We start from the raw sequence: 22379 nt of genomic DNA, 5'->3' as shown, positions 1-22379 counted from the left end.
TTGCAAAGCCAGTTCATCATTGACTATTTAGTTAGGTTAGGTTGGAACATATAAGACAATATAAAACTAAGCGAGCAGGGCGCGGCAGCGCCCTGCGAGCGGGCGGTTCCAATCAATGTAAATTCAGACCTTACCTTAATTCGTGATCTCGTTTATACAATTTTATATTGTATTAATATAAATGTTATTATGTCATCACTAAAAAGGGTGAAAAAAAATTTTTAACAAAAAATACAACCGACTTCTATGTCACTACAAAGTAAAAAATAATTCAAATAAATGTTGGTTTAGTACATATTTCTGAAGTCGGCGCTCAATATATTTCGTTGGATAACGATGTCAACAGCGTATCTAATATGAGCGTATCAATATATTTCGTTGGATAACGATGTCAACAGCGTATCTAATATGAGCGCCGACTTCAGAAATATGTACTAAACCAACATTTATTTGAATTATTTTTTACTTTGTAGTGACATAGAAGTCGGTTGTATTTTTTGTTAAAAATTTTTTTTTAATATATTTTCATAGCGCTTCTTATACTTGTTTTAGCATTTCTAATACTTGTTTTACGCGAATATATTGATGTTTATAGCATGTTATAAACAGTTTTGTACCATGTGTAAAGCGAAATGGGTCGTGTGTAAGATTTGTATTTTTAACATACTATTGAACTCGATAAGCCTCTCTTTATTGCTAGGTGTCTTTAAGAATGCTAAGAATATTAACACTTTTTTTAATTAAATAATGTGCTTTCAGTTCCACCCTAATTTATATTTCCGTTTGTGTCGTATAGTGGTAATTTTGTTGTTTGCCTGTGAACGAATATAGAGCCTGTTGCAGTGTACATCGATAACGTAACTAATGATAGTGTAAACTACGTGGGTCGCCATTAACTGTTTTTTTTTTATTAATATAAGAGTAGCAGACGAGCATGCAGTCCACCTGATGGTAAGTGACTACTGCCGCCCATGGACATCTGTAATCAACCCCAGATAGGATTAGATATTCCTACCTGAGGTCGGCCACAGATGCGCCGCTACCCTTGAGGACTAAGCTGGAACGCCTCGGAAAAGTCTGTCTCCCTTACCACACCCTTCAAACCGGAACACAGCAGCGCCTAACACTGCTGTTATTAGGTGTGGCGGTGGTGCCGCCGGAGTCGAACCACAAAGGGTTCTACCACCTTCAAAATTGTAACATTCAAAATTGTGATTCTATTGTAACATTAATTTGTTATCTTATTTAGTTGTAACATTCGTTGATTTTTTTTTATAATATAAGAGTAGCAGATGACATTGCAGTTTACCTAATGGTAAGTGGCTACTGCCGCCTATGGGCATCATTAATCAACCCAAGGTAATATTAGATTTGTTTTGGACCACTGTTGGCAGTTGATTCCACTGTCACATTAATTTTAAACTTACATTTCTTCACCGATTTCGATGTATCATTAATTTGTTACCTGATTCTACTGTAACATTTGCTCTCTATTGTAACATTAAATTCGTTTGACAAATAATCCGTCCGTGCGTATCGCAAGTTTCTACTACATGCAGGGTGGTTTACTACGTTCATTTACATAGTTAGCTCCTACAATTAATTAGTTTGGTAGTTTTGTTTTGTTTGCTTTGAACGATACGAAATATATCGTGATAGCGCCTTTGATCGCTTGTTTATTTTGTTTTTATATTGTCTCTATTACGTGAAATTGGCTGTAATCAATTGAAATTTATACTCTTTTAGGTCACTTGCTAGGACTTTGTATAACAGTGTTCCTATTTCAATTGCTTTATGTATGATGAACAATATGTTTTAAAAATATGGAGCGTAATTAGTCATTATATTTTTTATGAAATAGCAATATTATTTTAGCTATGCTACCATTTTGTGCCGATACAAGGCACACAATTTACGATATAGGGAATACTGTTGTGGCAATAAGTACAAATGATCCTTTGTTATCAGAGATACATACTGTATCTTCTGAGCGAGCGACTGTATCTTCTTGAAACGGCTCATGTACGAATATTTTCTTTACTAACTGTAGCGATCGAATTAATTGAACTTTTTGACACTACAGTAATAATTTTGTGATTTTGTAATAATATCTTTGCCCAGCAGTGGGTAACACGATGCCCAGTAATGTTGATGCCTGCTAATGTAAAATGCGATCCGTTTTCTGCATTTACTTTTATACGCCACTTTATATTCGTTTTTAATTTTATTGCATTGCCACGTTTCATGGGGGCTTTAGCACTTACAGTAATTGTACACGTATGTGTTACATAAAAGGAGATTACAATGTGAGTAAAAGAGCATTTTATGTAAAAACAATAAGAATAAATACGTGAATTTATTTGTTCATGTTCGATTCTCTCCGATTTATTACATTTTTAGTTGGTGTAATGTACTCGTGTATTTTTTTCGTAAAATCCTCGAATATAAATGAGTCAAAGTGCGGTTTACATAACTATGAAAAAATTTAATTTCCTCTTCAAAGAAATTATTATAATTATGATGAAAATTGTTATTACGAAGCTTTGTCATACTGTGTAAAAAATATTCCATATACTTTAAAAACAGCTGAGATACTTAAATTAGCTAGATACCATTTATTTTGACATTTTTGTTATGAACTGCTTATAAACATTTTTGTTTTCTTTTTTTTTCTAAAGTTACATACAAAATGTTAAATCTGTATATAAATACAGGTTAAATTTTGTATCAACAAAATTTTAAAATCATTAAAAACAGTACACTATTAAAAGCATCTTTAAAATATCATATGAGAATTTTCTTAGATTATTTTCTTACATAACATTATTTTTACCCACAACTTTTATTAAACCATTTAGGTTCATCCAAGATGTCCTAAGCTACGGTCTTAAATATTTCTATAATCATTATAAATAAGTATATTGCACTAAAGAGGCGGAGGCTCTCACGCTAAGGCGCTTAATAAAATGAAATTCTCGGCCAGCTCTAAGCTTAAATGAAAGATACTTCATAGTATTTACTCAGTTCAGTTTCCTATTTATTTTATAAAGCCTTAGAGAACTTTCTAATGGCAAATGTGTTGAAGTACACTAATAACATAAGCTTCAAGAGGTTTTTTATCTACACCTTGAAATTCAAATTGTGGTTGCTTCGTATGAAGGAGTACTAAACTTTAAAACCAACGTATGGTACGGTATGTGTGTATGTGAGGCGACTAAAAGGGCGTTATTCTTCCGGGGTTGCGGACGGCAAGAGTTAACTTGGCGCGTTGCCCCGTCGGGCTCCGCCCAGGTGAGCTTGAAACTCACCACACCATCTGGTGTTCACGACGGTATGCGACCACACATACTGCCGTCCTTCCCGGGTTCGCTTTCTGGACGGTTCGAGCTCCCACTCTTGCCGCCCGCAACCCCGAAAGCCCAGTTTTAGTCGCCTCTTACGACAGACAGGGGATACAGTAGCCCTATTCTAGTCCCGGAACTACAGGGACAATGTTTCACACACCTATCACCTATTTTTCGATTTTAAATATTTGCGGTCATAACATTTCCATTCTACGTTTCATGGATATGACCTATAAGTTTAAAACTTGTTAATGTATGTAGTAGGAAACTTTAACGGTGAATGTGCATAAAATAAATATTCATGTTCAACAAGAGTGTTAGGGTAATTACTTTTTATGTGATATATATTGCGTTTTACTGCAAACTACTGCAATCTAATTAAGAATTTCACAACCCTACATAATTGTACGTTCGTATTTGATGTACGTAATAATTTTTAAAGATCTTGGTATTGCGAGTGCTTATGTCGTATTAAATATCTATATTGGGTATTTTAATGGATGATAAGAACCTTTATATTCATTTACGGTGACACTATTTATACCCACATTGCAGCCTAACATCAGTGTAAAGCTGTTGTGTTCTGGATGTAGTAAGTAGGACTTTTTAGAAACATTTTAACTTGGTACTCAAAGACTAGGAGCAACGCATGTCTATAGTGAGACGCCGATAGGGCTAAGGACATCTTTCCAGTCACGCGGATCTATATACACACATGCGTGCGTAAATGTCGCCGCAATTTTTTTGCACATGCATGATAGCACGTATGGCAGAAAAAGTACATACTTTTCCTGCCATACGTGACAGGAAAGATGCTCTTAAATGCTCTTTACATTTAATTACGTAAAATACGTATGTCAAGACGCAAAACAGATCATACCATAAAGTGCATGTTCATTTTCAATTTCATAAAAGAAATAAAAAATATGTAACACCATTCTGTAAGAAGCAGAACATTTGCTCAGAAATGTAATATGAGCAAGACTTTTGTCCTAATGTCCACTACTTAACCCATTTGGCAAGACTCAACAATCTTGAGTGGAGTTCCGTGTAACTGAATACTAGATTTCTATCTATGTATGTAAGCAAAATTGAACTGTCTGTCTTTAGTTGAAAGTAAATGGCACTTTATTTTTTTATAATTTTATAATATAGGAGTACCGCGCGAGTATGCAGTCCACCTGATGGTAAGTGGCTACTGCCGCCCATGGACATCTGTAATCAACCCCAGATAGGATTAGATATTACTGCCTGAGGTCGGCCACAGATGCGCCGCTACCCCTGAGGACTAAGCTGGAGCGCTTCGGAAAAGTCTGTTTCCCTTACCACACCCTTCAAACCGGAACACAGCAGCGCCTAACACTGCTGTTATTAGGCAAAAATAGGTGTGGTGGTGGTGCCGCCGGAGTTTAACCACAAAGGGTTCTACCACCTTCATAACTTTCAAAGCTACAGAAAAACATTTTTTTTTATTCTACGGTAAGGCATGATTATTTCTTCAATACTTGGGGAAGCCTGGATCATATTCCATTACACTGGTACATTGTGAAGGAAGGTATGATTTAGCTGTCAGTCTCCGTGGAATGGGTTTAAACAAGATAAGGCCTCCAACAAGGTTTGGTAAGTGCTATTCAATAATGGGAAATGGGACTGCATGAACCGACGGTATAACGTGTCCTCTAAAGAACAAATAAAATATCAAATTCCGCGGTCACCCATCTATCACCCATGCCGTCCATACTACGGACATGAAATTTATGCAAGTGGGAATAAAATTTGAAGCCACAGGTCATCTAAGTACCGACCGCGCCCAACAGTGCTTAACTTTGTATACCATTTGTATACATCAATCAATACAAAACGTAACTAATGTGCGCATCAATCTTTTTAAACATTATTCCTCTATGCTTTTAAGGATAGCCGATAGTCACTGGCTAATTTTAGAAACTACTGAACGGATATGACGTAGTTTTTATATAAGATTGATGGCTATATATTTCTATGACGTCCGTATTATAAGATTATTTTTTTAGAACATAAAAATAGCAGACGAGCAAGTCCACCTCATGGTGTGTGTAATCAACGGTACACGATTGGAGGTCTACAACCATTACGCCTGAGGACTGAGCTGGAATGCCTCGAAAATGGCTCCCTTAACACATCCTTCAAACCAGAACACAGTAGCGCTTAATACTGCTGTTATTAGCAATTCAATACTGCAAGTATTTTGCCTCATGCTTATTGTCCAAAATAATAAGCAAAATAAAAACTTACATAAAAACTCCTATTTTTGATTACATGCTATTTTGCATTTGTTTCTCTATGGAAACAAGTTATAATTTGTTTCCTACAAACATTTTGTTCAGCTAACTACATTGTTAGCACACGCTTAACCAGTACCTAAACTAGATTACCTACTAACTATGCTATGAAACGAGGCGCTTTCAAAGGGAGAATTCCGACGTAGGAACGGTATTTGAGCTTTATTTTGAACTAAAGAGGGTAGTAAAGCAGATTACTTATATCATCTTTAATGTTTTAGGCGTGGGCCTCTTAGCTCTAGCTTGGTTGTGAGGGCTAAACAAACAAATATCTAAGTATGATTGAAATAATTATATCCTTTTTTTTACCTGCCTTCTAGTTGTTCAGTGCTTAGTGACGTAGGACATTTATAATCTCCGTTATTAGTAATCTATCTTCCTACCTAGGATCGAAATATAGCAATGTCTGCTATCTTAGCATGCATAGCATATGATCTTTTTTAGGCAAAAATTGGATGGATTTATAATAATAAGTGTTGTTAGTACATAACTAAAGTAATTTAGAAGACGAAAAACTAATCGGCCTTAACACACCCTTTAAATCGAATCTCTGCAATTTTTAAAACGCTGAATATAACTCAAAAAACTTTAATAGTGTCCCAAAAAGGAATTTCACATTTCTACATAACCTTTCTTTAAGAATACGTAAAATAAAACTATTTTCGTTCAAAGCACTTTTTCATTATTTGTTTGAATGCATGCCTATCTAAAAGCTGACGAAAAATTCTAAATTTGACCGATTGAAGGGTACTTCATCAAATGATTGATCTCGTGCCGAGGGTTTTAGGCTGATTAGTTTGTCGATGCTCCATGTGACGTGTGGACGGCGTAAAGGGTCTAGTTTGACTAGTTTCCGCCCGTGACTCCGTACACTGTATACAGCACTTCGTAATATATAGGTACACTATTCTGTGAGCACAGTAATGTAGTTCGACGCAGATCAAAAATAAACTAGAGAGTTATAATAAAAAGAAAACCTGACTACTTGAAAATATAGCCTATTGCACTCCTATAATAAAGACAAATCCAGCGATACCTCATATTTAAAAATCCCTATATAAATTAATATTGAGATGATGTTACATTCGACAACAATCAATAAAGTTATAATGATATTCATAAAATATTTTAATTATTTTCTTAGTTCTTAGCTAAATATGTAATTATTGCAGGACGAAGGGTTAACTATTTCTGCTTTTAACAGCATTGAGCGCTCCTGTATTCTGGTTTGATGGGTGTGGTAAGGCTTTTTTGTGGCTTTTAACTTGGTCATTATGGTAGCAGCTTACCTAAGATTAGAATTTGCTTCTATTTATCGTTAATTACAGATGATATAGATAGTATGTCAATAGAATCTAGATATAAGATTATATCCGTTGGAATGCTACCCCATTTCACTTACAACTAAAAAAATATGATATGTTAAAAACACGTTATATGCTTTATCACTGACTTCAAAAAGGAGGATGTTAGACTTAGTTACAAGTATACTATATTATTTAAATCAATCTCTGCATTTTGGCGTTGATTCAGACTTTTAGAATACCGTTTATAAATTACAAATTTAAACTAAAATCCACATTTGAAAATATTTAGATACAGTTACATTTACAGGTATTTTCATGTAAAATACTGTAACATACCGCCTTATCACTGTGTGCCGTGTATCACAGTTTTTACCGGTATGCAAGCGTGGACGACACGCTGTATCCGGAACTGAATATTTTAACCAAATGTTGCTAACCACTGCTAAAATGTTCAATAATATCGTTTAAAGCGTAATAACATTTTAAGATGTTGCAGTTGTTCATGTGATTCAGGTGTTATAAACATTTTTAGTAACATTATCTCAATTTTTCGTATTTTTTATAATCTTGTTTTTATTTATTTCATAGTAAAGTGGAATGAAGAAGGCACGTGGAAACGACAGAATTTGGTTTTCGCGTCTTATTTTTTTCAATTCAAATTTGTTTTGGTACCGTATAAAAATAAAAAAAAACACTAAAAAAATACCCAAGTCAAATCAATATTAAAAATAAAATATAATTAATTTAAAAATACTCTACATAATTACGAAAAATAAATTATTTTTCACAAAAATTGAAATTCAATATCAAACATACCACATTAAGCAGACACAAACCTTAAATAATCTTGCATTGAAACGAAACACTATATACCACACTTCACTACACGTAACGTACACGTTAACTGGCAACACGTGCGTCGCCCGCCGCGGTCGACGCGCTACTGAGCTGAAGTTCAGATCGTCTAGCCTAGTGCATCTCTGCGCTGATCGCCTGGTAGGCCGGATCGACAATGTGGAAATTGCGCTGCGTTTTCCGGAAGCATCCGACTTTTCTTTTTTCTTTTTTTGTAGTTCTACTGTCAGCTGGTGTTAGGATTAGTGGTATCTTATGGAAAACCAGTTGTATACGAGTTTAGAGTATAGTTGATATTTACAGATGTACTGTAAAAGTAAGATAATTGTAATAAGCAATCACTTTAGACGTAATTATATATTTCTAGAAATGAATATCTGTTCATTATAATAGTTTACTGTATATTATTCATTGTTTATAATATTTAAATATTGTATAGAGAGATGGTGAATCTTAAATATATAAATAAAGTTTATTTTTAGTTTTTTATTTTTACTCACAGTTGTGAATTTCGGTTTTAGCGGAAAGGGTATAGATGGTATTATGATATGGTAAAAGTTTACCTAAATCTTCAAAAATCTGATTTCTGCTACATATGTAAAGGTACATAGTATAAAAATGTTATATTTTTCACTTTAGGTACTTGTAGCAAAACCTTTTTGTATTTCATTTCAAAAAACACTTTGGCTTTGCAATTCAATATTATAATTGTTTGAAGTAATCGAGAACTTTGCAATGAACCAAAGCCAAACAAAAATACGGAATCCAATTAAACTATATACTAAGTAGAGATTTGTATTGTCATCAAAGAACCTTTAAATCGGAAAGGAGCACAGCGATAAAGGATTGCAAATGAGGGGGGCCTCAAAAGGCGAAAGAGGGCCCCGAAATTCCAAATGAGTCCCAACTCCAGGTCTCTTCTTCCCTTTAATTAATAGAGGAAATTGTTTGTCCGAGTGGCGGCCCATCTCTAATTACTCCGCCCAGCTCAAATCACCACCGAAATCCACAATTAGTCGAATTATTCTTGCCTTCTTTGTCAAGAAAAAGTGAAAAACAATTGCTTTGCTTCAAAGAAACAAAAAATAGTGAGTGTACTTAGGGTGACTTTGCACTTTACAAAATGATAATTTAGATGAATGAGTACTAGGAAATAATAATAGATGTTAAAATTTCTATTGCATTAAAAATCTATTAAAATCTATTATGATGTTCGAGTATCTAAATATTTTTCCATGTACAGGGAAATTTATTACTTTGTTATAATCATCATCAACCCATTACTGTCCCACTGCTGGGCACGGGTCTCCTCTCAGAATGAGAAGGATTAGGCCATAGTCCACCGCGCTGGCCAAGTGCGTATTGGTAGACTTCACATACCCTTAAGATTTTTTTTTTTTTTTTTTTTATATATCTCTTAGGTATGCAGGTTTCCTCACGATGTTTTCCTTCACCGTTTAAGCAAGTGATAATTAATTTGTAATACGCACATTTATTTGAAAATCAGAGGTGCGTGCCCTGGGATTTGAACCTCGGACCCCTCGATCGAGAGGCCGCGTTTCTTAACCACTAGGCTATCATTGCACTTGTTATAATAATTATATGTATATTTAGGTAGGCCGAAAATCTTATATATAAAATTCTCGTGTCACAATATTAGTTACCGTACTCCTCCAAAACGGCTTTACCGATTTTCACTAAATAAATTTTATATGCATAATCAGTAGGCCTAGGATAGGTCTAGGTCTAGGATAAGGGTTGTTCACCCTTAACACTTTTTTATCTATATGGCAACACAACGTTTGCCGGGTCAGCTAGTAAATGTATAGAATGACTTAATATCGTTAACTTAGACTAATAAAAACGCGTACCATTAATTCACTTAAACTTAATGTAAGTCTGAAGTTATAAGTTTATTTGTCTAAGTTAAAGCTAATCATTTCAGTAAGTCAAACTTTTCTTCCAACTATTACACTACTTCTTTTGTTTGTCCCATACATACTTAAATCTATAAATCAAGCAGTCACAACGGACATATTAGGGCAACACCACGTTGACAGAAATTAGAGCGAAATCCAACAAATTCAATGGTTTCGATAATTTCGCCTGCATCGATGAGATCTGGCAGGTGAAAGACACGACAAAGCACACTGGTGACACCTGGAACATAATTGACTGGATGCTGGAAGCATGGGGATCTGTTACCAATTATTGCACCATTAAACCTCGCTTTTGTTATCTTATACGCCGGTTTTGGTAAACAATGACAATGGAAAACGTTATGGGAGAAAACAGATGGTTAGCTGAGTTATGGTGTAAAGGGTTTATATCAGGCACTTATTAAGATTAGTCTTTAAAATAATATACCAGTAGATTATTTAATTGAGCTAGAAATCTATTCATTTTATTTTAATAATAAGCTGTAGTATAATAAATTATTATATAAAGTATTAAGCTTTTTCATGTTTATATGTGTTATTAATAATAATACATATAAACATGAAAAAGCTTAATACGTAATTGATGTAACATTAACAATAATGAAAGTGATTATGTTGAGCTAATGAATTATTAAAAATACAATTAACTAGCATGGCAGACTATGGGTATTTTACGAGATTACGATAATCGAAAAATATAACAAAATCAAATGTAATGTAATTATAACTTTCATAGAAGAGTAGATATTTAGAAAAATAATTTCTTATTTTCATTAACAACATCAAATAATAAGAACTCTCCAAGGGCATCTAAATATGAATGGTAGAGCGATCATTGTTTCAAAGCGGACATCACCCTTCAAAACTCCCCTAACATAAACAGCAATGGCGCATTAAAGTCAGTTAAATTTGTTTGCATTATAATATTTACCTGTCCACTGAACCATTTAATACGTGCCCTAAGCGCTGAGGGATAGGACCTTCGTAATGTACTGGCACGTCATTCCAACTTGTAACTGATTTTTATATTTCCAAACATAATTTTGGAGCTCCAAAAGTTGAGCATCTCCTTGTTACAAAAGAAGTAAGGGTGAAAATAGTAAGTGTTTTAGTTAAAGAACAGTATAATAAATTGGCAAAAGTAGTAGGTGGGGTGATGCAAGATGCGTCCGCCCCAGTAATAAGATCTCTTGACTCGTGGGAACGTTCGATTTATGGACGTGGACGGTAGGCACGCGAAAGTATGAATGGAACCATATTTACTAACTTTAGGGTGGAATGTGGAGTTTATACAATATTTATGAAACGAAATCACTTAGCGGTGGACTTTATATTTAAGTTTATTTCGAAGCAAAAACAAGTATCACAGCCAAAACTATTTAACAAGATATACGAGGGGCTGGTCATAATAAAGGTCAAGGACCATTGGTCAATGTTTTAACTTTAGCTAGTCAGCTAAAGCTAAGCAAATGTTAGTAACTGTATTATAAAACGAATTGAAATTAATAAATATATTTTGTAAAGAAAGGAATGTAAAAATCAAAATAAGTATATTTAAGCTGAACTTTTAGCCCTTTCATAGTTTAGCATTTATGATTTTCCATCAAGCAATGCAATTTCGTAGCTACGTACACTTTAATTGACTGTTTCATTCGTCGACGGATTATCACGGGCGAAAAACGTTGGGATTAAGGAACCTGTTCTATCCTTACCAAATAAGTAGTAAAGCTACCAAATTCTAATTTATTCCTTATGCTACATATGATCTTCATTTTATTAAATAGCACAATACGTAAATAACGTGCTTTTAATATCTACATACTTTTAAATATAAGCATTGATTTACGAGTATTATAATATTGTCTATGAAATAAGTTCATTTTTACTTTCTCCATGTACCTTAACTCAGTTTATATATGGCAAAGGTTATATGTTTGCTATATTCTCCCAAATAGCGTAATTAGTTTTCTATTCATCGATTTATTTCCTTTCCTCTTTCCGTTCGAGGTGAAACAGGTGGGTTAACTCGGGATCTTTTAATAGCAAGGTTTAAATTCTCCCCCAAAATGGAAATTGCGTGTAAAGTTGCAAGAGAATTAGGAAACAGTTTTAAAAACACCATATGTGTTGATACGAATAAATGCTGGGGTTAAAAGCAGGTAGGAAAAGCAGACATAGAAATGCGTTTATCAATAAACGTACTTCGTATAGTGACTACAATAATAGATATAAAGGTTTCATTACATTAATAAATTAAATTTAATTATTTTAATTAAAAAAATAATTAAATTTCTAAAATGTCTCAACTACAACAACTAACAAATACTCAAGCTAATTTAATAAAGCATTTGTTGTGGTTAAACAAAATAGGAAGTTAATAATAAATGTATAATAAATGAACACTAATAAAAGAAAGATGATAACTTTTAAAGAAATAATTTTGCCCTTTATGAAGATTTCAACATTGTTACAACACAGAATCAGTGATATTCCAAATTCTAAATATGTGGACACAGACAAAATCAAAAGAAGCAGCAATATATATGTTGAAATTTTTAAAATAGCAGAACGACTAGTACTCAGATTCCATGATTTTCAGAGATCCATCAATTTGTGACTTGTCAGCGGTGGCTGCGACGAATGTAACGAAATAAAGATGGATCACCCTGAAACCTCTTTCGGAGCTTTTATCGCGAGATCACTCATCACTTTTAATATAATTGTGGCATTAGTGGCGCTTTTGGCACCGTTTTATCCGCAAAGTAATAGCTATTAGTCTCAAATGAAATAACTTGGTAAGTGTATTATCATTTCATTGCTTTGCACGGGAATATTAAAACATTATGATTTAAACATATTGGTGTTAAATTCAAGAAATCTTGTGCTTCTAAGTTTCGGTGCTATAGTTTTTATCATACATATAATGTGATATATAATATCATTTCTTTTTTTATAGCAAAGCTAACAATAAGTAGGGCTATGTGATGGAAAGTAGTCACCACAACGCGATTTTGTAACTTCAGCGGAGCTGCCAATCTATTGCCGGCTTCCAATATGAACTTACTACTGAATTAATTAATTACTCTAGAATACTAAATGTATGCCTGTGATACGAACTTTCAACTTCAACTTTGTACTTGAAATTGACTACTTGAACGTCTGATTCAATATGAACCTAGTAATTGAACTTACAGTTGTAACAATATTCATTAGTACGAGTAATACTTATCTTAATAAAAATATCAAGAATTTATCCAATTATTAGCAGATAATTTGATATTCATTTTTGATGTTCCGAGTACCTTTGCCTCGTGTCTTATTTTTACTTTACCAAATTGGTATAAAGACGAGTAGGCAAAATGACAGATCCAAGGTATAGGACAGGAGGAAATAATAAAAACGGCTTGAGGAAAATGACAAGGCAAATGCCACGAGGGCGGTGCCAACTGAGGCGGCTTAATTCGAAATTGCCCTGTAGTGGCGTTTACGTTTGGCACTCAGTTTAATATCAATCGTTTGGGACGTGGAAGAAGTAATAAGGAATTGTGGTTAAGTTTTTGCATCAGTTTTTATTACTTCAGTATGTTTATTACGAATGACAAAGAAAGAGAGAGATAGAGGGAGAGATGGTTAAAAAGAAACAAAAAAACACACAGTCACTTTTGGAACTATCTTACACAAATGATACTACTTTTTCTACGAGTAAGTTACAAATTTCAAAGTATTATTATATTTTGTTTTAATGCTTTCTCGTACAGATTCGAATGTTCGCTCCCTGCATGCTCTAGACTCTACTACTCAATTTTGTAAAAAAAGCATATTTCCTTCATGATGTCCACTTTTTTGTGCAAATCGGTTCCAACTTATATTTATAAGATAAGAACAGAAAAAATCTAAAAACAAGATTAATTGCCATCTTAACATTCGTGTGCGCCACAAATCAAAAGCTACTTTATTACTTCAATCACAAGTTATATTCGAATAGTTCATCCACATTTCGGATGAATCACAAAGACGCTATTTATCTGTTTTGTCGCTTCAGTTTTGAATAGTGGCCAGAGGCGTGAAAACCGGCAGCTCAATGAGGCAGCTCAGCTTGGCTCAGCAAATAGCCCGGCGGAATAATTTCAAAACGTTCCGCAAATCAGTGCTTTGCGTCTAGCTATTTCATTTGCTGATTTGCTTGCATGGAACTGTTTTGTTTTGCACAACACGAGTATGGTATTAATGCTAGTTTTATGGTATGAATACTACTCGTTCGAGTCCTCATCCTACTTGATTGACTTTCATATTCAATTCCAGATCAAAAAGATATGAAAATATTTGAATAAGTGGTAAAACCTGCTTCACCTATTTCTGGCACGAAGAACTCCTATTTCGGGGAAAGGACAAGGAAGCTGTTTGACTTACATGATGTTTCATTACATGTAAGGTGGTCGTAACCACCTTGGTCCTTGAGCCAACGAATATGTGATCATGTTCGAGTAATACTTGTTCCATATGGAGTTGGTTACAGTAGTCCATACGACCACCTGATAGACTACCATGGACCATGGTAGTCAATCAGGTGGACAGCATGCTCGTTTGCTTACTTCAGTCTTAAGATATCTTTAAAATCAGTACAGCATCGGAAACACAGCTGCTATCACAGCTATTTTGGTGCAGCATTCAAAAAATCTTTAAACAATGAAGTGAAAAGTTTTTTTTAATTACATTAGTGAAGAGGATTATCCACTTGGAAAAGCTTCGCTCGCTTTTTCCAATCAATTGACCCCGTCAATGCATTAGCTCAGCTAGAAAATAGGTTACGGAGTAGGTACTCAAGAACCTAACAATTTGATGCGAAACTTGAAGAGCTTAGGAATATTATACTATTTGGTATTAAGTTCTTCGTTTTTTTAAAAATGCTTTTTATGGAAAATTAATTTTCATAAAATTAAAATATTACATATTTAAATATTATAATTGTTATTACTGTTATTAGCCGGAAATAGGTGTAGCGACGATAACTCTAGAATTGTACCACAAAGGGATTTACCTTCTTTAGAAATAAGTAATTTGATTTTAATTACATAAATCCCTTTCACTTGACGATGTATTATTTCTTAATGTATTTTTATTTTATTTATATGCTTACAATAAGAATTCAGCGATTATTCTTAACTTGGTAAGTATGAAGAATTTTAATAAGGTGTAATGACATCGCATCAATAAAAATGAAAAACGAAAGTCGATATCGCACTTTAAAAATATGGTTTTACGAGGGCAATTAAAAGGAATCAGAGATGATAAATTACGAACCCATAGAAAGTTTATTACATCTTAAAGATTGTAAGCATGATGTGCAAGCACTTGATGCATCATTCCGTCCCCTATGGCTGTTTTACACAACTTATCCTTTAGCTTAAGAAGGTGCATAATTTAAGAGCATGTGATCATTTTAAAATGGATTCCTGGTATATTATGTCGGTAAATAAATCCGCTTACTGAAAACGCAATATTTTTTGGGTTAATTCTTATACGACTTCTTTTTAGGAAACAAAATAATTGTACATGTCTTTTACATATTCATTGTACAGTTAGCAAAGTAAAAATAGTCTGAAACGTGCCAAAGATAATATTGGAAGGATCTAAATATCATTTTTCACTTATTCATATAATACTGGTGAAATAAATATAATTCTCCACAAAATCCACTCAGTGCACTTTATCCGAAACTTTATTTGAAACGCTGTTCCAGTGACCAAAATAGAACCTTTTAGATTCCCCTATACGACCGGTAAAAGAGAGTTTGACCGCAAGTGGCAAAAGAAAGTTTCGAACAACTGGGGCAAAAGATGCAATTAAATCCAAGCAAAAAACTTTCCAAATCATGAATCATTGTCGCAAATTTATGTCCGCCGAACGCCATGTTTTGCTCCCGGGCATCCCGTCCTTGTTTTTGCCCGGGGCACTCGATAATCCGGGACTCGTTACAAATGCGTCGGGATTTTGTGACACTCTAGGGGCGATGTGATAAGTGCTACCACTTAAATATATCTATAGTTTACAACGAGCTGTGCGACCGAGATGGGCAAAATATAAGCGATAAAAGATACGAGTATGTTTGTGTAAGAAACTGTGGAAACTGTGGAAACTGTGGAAAACTGTGGAACTTAAGGAAACCTGTATACCTAAGATATATTTAAAAAATGTTTTCAAAGGTAAAGGCTTTAAGTCTGCCAACACGTACTATCCTTGTAAACCCAATCTTTCCCATTCTGAGGCCCGCAGAGACTCGTATCCAGCAGTGGGACAGTATAGGTTGATGACGACGTAAGATATTTTTATTTTTTTTATTTCCATTTAACTCAGACATAGTCAATTTTTAGGGGATACAATTGAAGTAAATCTGTTGAAAGTTTAATAGTACTCTCGTATCCTTTCTAGGCTACGATCTAACAAGTACCTAATCACCGTGGATACCTTTAAATGTAAAGTTTAAACACGGCTCCAAGCGTTGAACTAAATCTATATTTAAACCTTTTAACATAAAATAAAATTCACAACTACATTAGCATTTTAACAAAAATATTTACGGTATTAAAAATGTAAGTTGACATTAATGATAGGCATGATATATATATGATTCCGAACGTGATGTTAATTATTATTTATGTTTTTATATTACGATTATATGATCAATACTTAATAATAACTATATGTTAAATAATTGTTTATACTAATAAAACACTGATTTTATGTTACGTTATCTACGTAACGTAAAATGGGTGTTAGATCTAAAATCTTCAAGCATGAAATTATTCATCCAAATTCCTTAAATAGCGTAGATGAGTAGGTACTAAGATATGAATTCTAAAAATTCTCACACCCTGAGGAGGCTAAGTCGGGGAAGGAATGTGTGGAGAACGGAAATACTGCTATGCTACATTATGTTTTACGTCATTTTTAATAAGTATCGAAAACGATTCTGAAGAAATCAAATTTGCCTTATAACAATTCACATTTAATGTTTTTTTTAAGAAATAATAAATGTTACGAATAACTGTTTGATTTTAGACACCTTCTGGATTTTTGATACAATAGGTGATTTATACATATTTAGAACTGATCCTGAACCGTTATTGATAAAAGGTAGCATTAAAAAAACAACAAAAAAATAAAAGTAAAAAATAATTCAAATACATATTTCTGTAGTCGGCGCTCAATATATTTCGTTGGATAACGGCGTAAACAGCGTGTCCTGTGAAACTAACTGCATACAATGGTGTTTGAATCATGACGATCGGTCACAGCATCGCAAAAAAATCGCTGGACACCCATAAAAAAAATATATATATACGTGTAGAATAGATAACCTCTCTTCTTTGGGAAGTCGGTTAATAAAATAAGCACCCAAATTTCTCATGACGACTAGGAAGATTACGATTTGAATTGCAAACAGTGAGTGATGAACTTCCTGCCATCAAATTGTAACCCTCCAGTCACAACTAAAATATAAGCACTAAGTTATTATGCAACGCGCGTGGTGGAGCGGCCATTGGAGCGATTTGAGACACGAAGAGTACCGAGTTTAGTTCCTGGCGAGCCATACATATAAATTGTGAATTTGGGTTCCTAGACTGGGTCTAGGTTTTGTGTTTTCGTCTACGCGGCTGCCTACATTAGCTACGATACAAGAAATATTTCAAAGGTTAAAAGTGTAAAAATTGTCTATTTTATAAATCTGCAAAGATTTTGTAATTTTCTTAAGTTTTACATAATATTGCAGGAATAAAGCAAAAAAAAAACCGAATACTTCCTACAACAAACAGTATAATTTACACTCTTATAAAAATAAACGTACATAATCTTTCATTTCTAAACAGACAATTTACGAGACAATTTCCCTAGCGCTTCAACAAACTGAAACAAACTATCAGACTAACATCATTTGCTGGGAATGAACGGTAAACATAAATTCACTTAGGGTATTTTTTCTCTGGGTATTAACGTTGGCAATAATCGCAATGAAAGTACAAAAGCAATCCTGTTAATCGAAACGCCGACCGTTTGTTACCGTGGTACGGCGGGCAAATGGACAAATCAGATTATTTCACCCACTATGACTCTGTAGATAACATTTTTGTTGCGTCTAATTCAAAGGCTGAAGCGGGTGCGATTATACCGCAATGATAGCGAAAATAAGATATGTGCGAAAAAGATGTAACTGATCTTTAATAAGGTTTTTTATGTCTAATTGTAATATGAAGCTATTTAGAAAATTATACAAATGTTTAACCGTACATCATTAGAGATTATAATTAAAAACAGCTAGCTTAATATATACATATATAAATATATATAATATAATAACATGTTCTCGCTTACACTTTATAGAGAATGAGTGTGGGATATAACGCCACTATTAAGGATCACAATCTCTACTGAATTATATTACAACTAATCACAAAAATATCAAACGCTACGAGTTTTTTACTTGGAAAATAAAACATTTAAATAATTGTATTAACCGATTTCGCAAAGAAGAGAGGTTAGTTGAGGTTAGACGATAGTTGTAAAAACTAAAGCAATAGCAGTATTTAATGTTAGCACCGGCAATAATATAATGTAACGAAGCATTTTCATACTTTGTAATAATATTTGTGTGAATACGACTATCTTAACAGAGCCGTCTTCATCCTGTAACTTGCACCTAAAATCAGAGCAAAGCTATAAATTAAGAGATCCCGCTAAGTCCCCATAGCTTCGCGCGCCCCGCGGCGTCGCTCGGCCTAAGGACATCGGTCCGCTTGAGTGGAAGTTATCTTGCCCAGATTATCCCTATACATTTTTCTTTCACCCCCGATGAGTGACTTAGTTTGATGTATTTTATGTCCTTCTAATTGGGGGAATAAAGCAAGTAACGGTGATTCAGCTTGGTTTCGTGTTGCCTTTGTATGTGTTCACTCAACTGTTCTTGTGACTCGACTGTAATGTCTCATCGCTTGTTATACTCTGATTTTGAAATGATACTTGTGTAAGGTAATCGTTGTTTATTGTTAATATTTTTATAATTTGCATCTTCATAAAAATAATGCTTCCTTCATATTAAATGCCTGATAGATAAATACTATTAGTTACATATGATGATGATACATACATTCTCAAATGAGTATGTCTGGAATAATTTTCAAAATAGCTTATGTTTTTTCGTCATAAAATAGATACCTACATTAGATTAGGAAATTGATAAAAACAATTAACGGATACTTTTTTCCTGTTATCGTGAAAAACATTTTAATTTGATGTAAAGGATACAAATAATGCATAGCTAAACAAAGTTTTACTATTTCTTTAAAGAATTAATCGCTTCAATAAAAGTAAAAAAGTGCCCATATTCTTCCAATCAGACTAATGCAGCTTTTAACAACTGCAAAGAAAACTAGAATTTCTTATCCCAGCGTAGAATAAAATCTATAATGAGGAGAATGTAAATAAAAAATTAAGCATTTTCGAGGCATAAAACCCATTTGAGCATTACAATAGAAGCGTCTTCATTGTCTGAAGCAGAAGAGCTCGACGCTTTGCCAACAGAAAGTGTGGGACAAGGTACAGGTGATAGCGATTTAAATATTAATTCTCACAGCTGTTTAAAATTCATAATATATTCATGTGACTGTACAACATAAAGATTGAAATAATATTTTTTACGTATAATTGTAGTCTCCCAGGTCGTTTGTCGCATTTCATAATTTTGAAGTTAAGAGCGTGTGAGAAATCATCAGTAAAAAAACTGTAAACCATTCACAAAACTTATTCTCATATGTGTATTAAATAAATAAATTAGCATACACTACCATACATAAGCTATGTGCACGATTTCGTTCTTTTCATTTTATGTTGATACCCGTTATACATATTAGCTGCGAAGTATTTTCTTCGTTCTCATACGTGGGTGGACCTTAGACAGTTGCCAAACATTTTTCATTTTAAAAGTACCAGTAGTGTTACCAATGCTATATGCATTCTTCTATCAATACCTTTACTCATTATTTTATGTCCTCTTTAGCTCTTATAACTTGACCCCAACCTGTGGTGCTATCGAGGTCTAAATTTCAAATTTAATACAGCTATTTGCATCCGAAAGGGGCTATGTAAAGTCGTTTTTCTACTCAGTGATTTGTACTGCATATCTACCGTTTTATCTAAATTTGATATGTGCTAAAAGTGTTTTGTTTAAGCTAATACTGTTCTTTGTTTCGCTGCCAGACTGAGTTTTTTACTGCAGCCATTTCAGATTAAGTGTTGGATAAATTGGCTGGAGTTTCATCTTGTTAGTCTAGGTGAAATTACGTTTTAGATTGAGTCTGTTAATATAGCGGGTTACGGCGTTGGATCTTAGAATTTTAATTGAGATTCTGGAATAAAATAGTGTGGAACAAAAATTATATAGCGCAGTATGTATGAATATAAAATACGTATTTTACGGTTTTAGGAGGTATTTAAGGAGTTAATTGTGGTTCAGCTTTGGAGGCACCATCGTCACACCCGGTTCGGTCTAATAACTACAGTGTTAAGCGCTGATATGAAGGTAAGGGAGACAAGGCGATAGTAGTCCTCACCATCAAGTGAATTCGATGCTTATTTTCTTCACTTTATTATTATAAAAAAATATATTTGTTTTGACTACAGACTCTCTCAGCTATTATACTGTTGTTGCTATTGTATGTGATGTGTGATGACATGTCTTAAGTCTAATAAACAACAATATTACAACCTTATAAACGAAGAATTTATCCCTAACTACTATATATTTATTAGGCTTCGCAGGACCAACACAATTGCGTCTATATACAAGACTTAGGTCCACCAAACTGTCACATTGAGCTAGTGGAAAATACGATTAATAGTTGTAAGCTTTATGAAAGCTTGTTATTATATTAAGTGTTTAAAAGAGCCGACCACAATAAAAAATAAATGTTTGAAAACCAATAGACAGAGACAAAAAATATTTTTTGATAATTATGACGCTCATAAGGCAGGGTTAAGGATTTGATTCTAGGTCAGGACGAATTTTTTTTTGGTTTGGGTGTTTCTATTTTCAAAAAGAAAGCGCCTGCATTACAAATAGTGTTAATAGAGCTACGAATTTATAAAGCATTATTTGTTAAATTATTATAATAATGTCACTGACAAAGCGCAAAATTATCTTACGAACGTTAAGTCTTACTTTAATCAAACCTTAAAAATAAAATTGATTGAAATGTCAATCAATATACAATTTCATTGTCCATCCGGATGCGTTGGCGTCGTGTTTCACATAAAATCAACCGTACAACTGATTAAACTGTTAAACAACACGTATGATTGTCCAGTCATTTCAGTTTTTAAAACAAATTTGTCATATCAATATGGGTGACTTTCCTTTGATTTAACAGTCGTTGGGTCTGGAAATGAGTGCATTGTTTTGCTGTCGAATTGTAGAATTGTCTCATAGTAAACTAATAGCTATAAGAGAGTTTTATTGTGAATTTAACATTATCAAAAGCCGACTGGCCATGAGTCGGCAAAAGTACGCAGCAAATCCCGGCAAATTTAAATAATTCATGGGCTGTTATGCTATGACAGAAACTTTATACTAGTTAAAAATGTTATGAAAACACCACATAAATAATTTACGATAAATAAAAACCACATAAAAAGAACATAAAGAAAAATATACATTACGCTAGAATGATAATGACAGATTTAGTATTCAAAATTGTATGTCTTTTTTTACAATTTGAGTATCATCATCATAAACAAATATAATGGACAGGGTCCTGTACCCTGTACGTAAAAATGTTCTATTGATGCACGTGCTCTTGTATAAATGAGATCACTTACGGTCAGGTGGTGTAATGTATACGAGTTTGTAAATGATATTTAATACCCCTATGCCCCCTATATTTGAAAAATAGAGAATGTTACAGGAAAGAGTCAACTGTATTCTATTCATATCGTTTGCTATTAGAACTCGTTTTACTATATAATCTGAATATTGTACACTCAATAAAATGTAGTACTTTTTGTTGTAGTCTACTTTAAATAATATGGGTAGGACTAATTTACTTATACGAGATATTCCATTAAGAATTCATAATATTGCGTTGTATTTGTCATTAGCTTCATTAATGCATTGGTTTTTTAGAACCTACAGAACCAAACCCTTACATACTTAAAAAGTAGTACAAGTCATCTACAAGCGTTTCAAATCTGATTAAACAACGTAGTCAAATATTCACACTGCTAAACTTCAAGCGTTTATTCATTTATTCATAAATCGAATCTTCTCAGCTAAACTAACCCATTCGAGATAAATTTCACGATTAAACCAATTGATCGCATATCGCTTACCCATTCACAGTAAGACAATCAAGTAATTCGGTTCGCATGCAGTATGAATGCACTTTTAATTGACTTCACAAAGCGGCTCTCAATTCGGGCCGTGTTCCCGTTTGTTGAGGCCTCATGACGCTTCATCGGGTAATAAGCTCTCGGAATTGCGAAATGGTGGTTTTTTGACGTATGCCCGGGTATACGGGAAGCGAGGCGTTGTACAAATATGAATAATACGATGCCTTTGAATTA

At 33.7% G+C, this 22379-nt stretch overlaps 1 protein-coding gene across 4 annotated transcripts in view; it reads right to left on the bottom strand.

Annotated features, from left to right (window-relative positions):
• LOC140749899 (kinesin-like protein CG14535) overlaps positions 1-22379 on the bottom strand; it is a 407024-nt gene that overhangs the window by 144875 nt on the left and 239770 nt on the right. For 2 of the 4 annotated variants that reach the window (XM_073083139.1, XM_073083140.1), the window contains exon 1: positions 7809-7910. The exons of 1 other annotated variant lie outside the window; for it this stretch is intronic. Coding sequence is in view for 2 of the 3 variants with exons in the window: in XM_073083140.1 (XP_072939241.1) it covers positions 7809-7825 (17 nt within the window). In the remaining variant the exon portion in view is untranslated. Of the gene's footprint in view, positions 1-7788; positions 7911-22379 lie in introns of those variants that run through there. One more of the 4 variants, XM_073083141.1, reaches the window with a different exon arrangement.

Source organism: Epargyreus clarus, unplaced genomic scaffold, assembly GCF_041222505.1.
Source record: "Epargyreus clarus isolate Ecla_fem2 unplaced genomic scaffold, WU_Ecla_fem_2.2 ptg000018l, whole genome shotgun sequence".
NCBI classification, from domain to species: Eukaryota; Metazoa; Arthropoda; class Insecta; order Lepidoptera; family Hesperiidae; genus Epargyreus; species Epargyreus clarus.
Note: the sequence above shows the minus strand (reverse complement) of the source record. Positions and strands in the feature narration are given on the sequence as shown.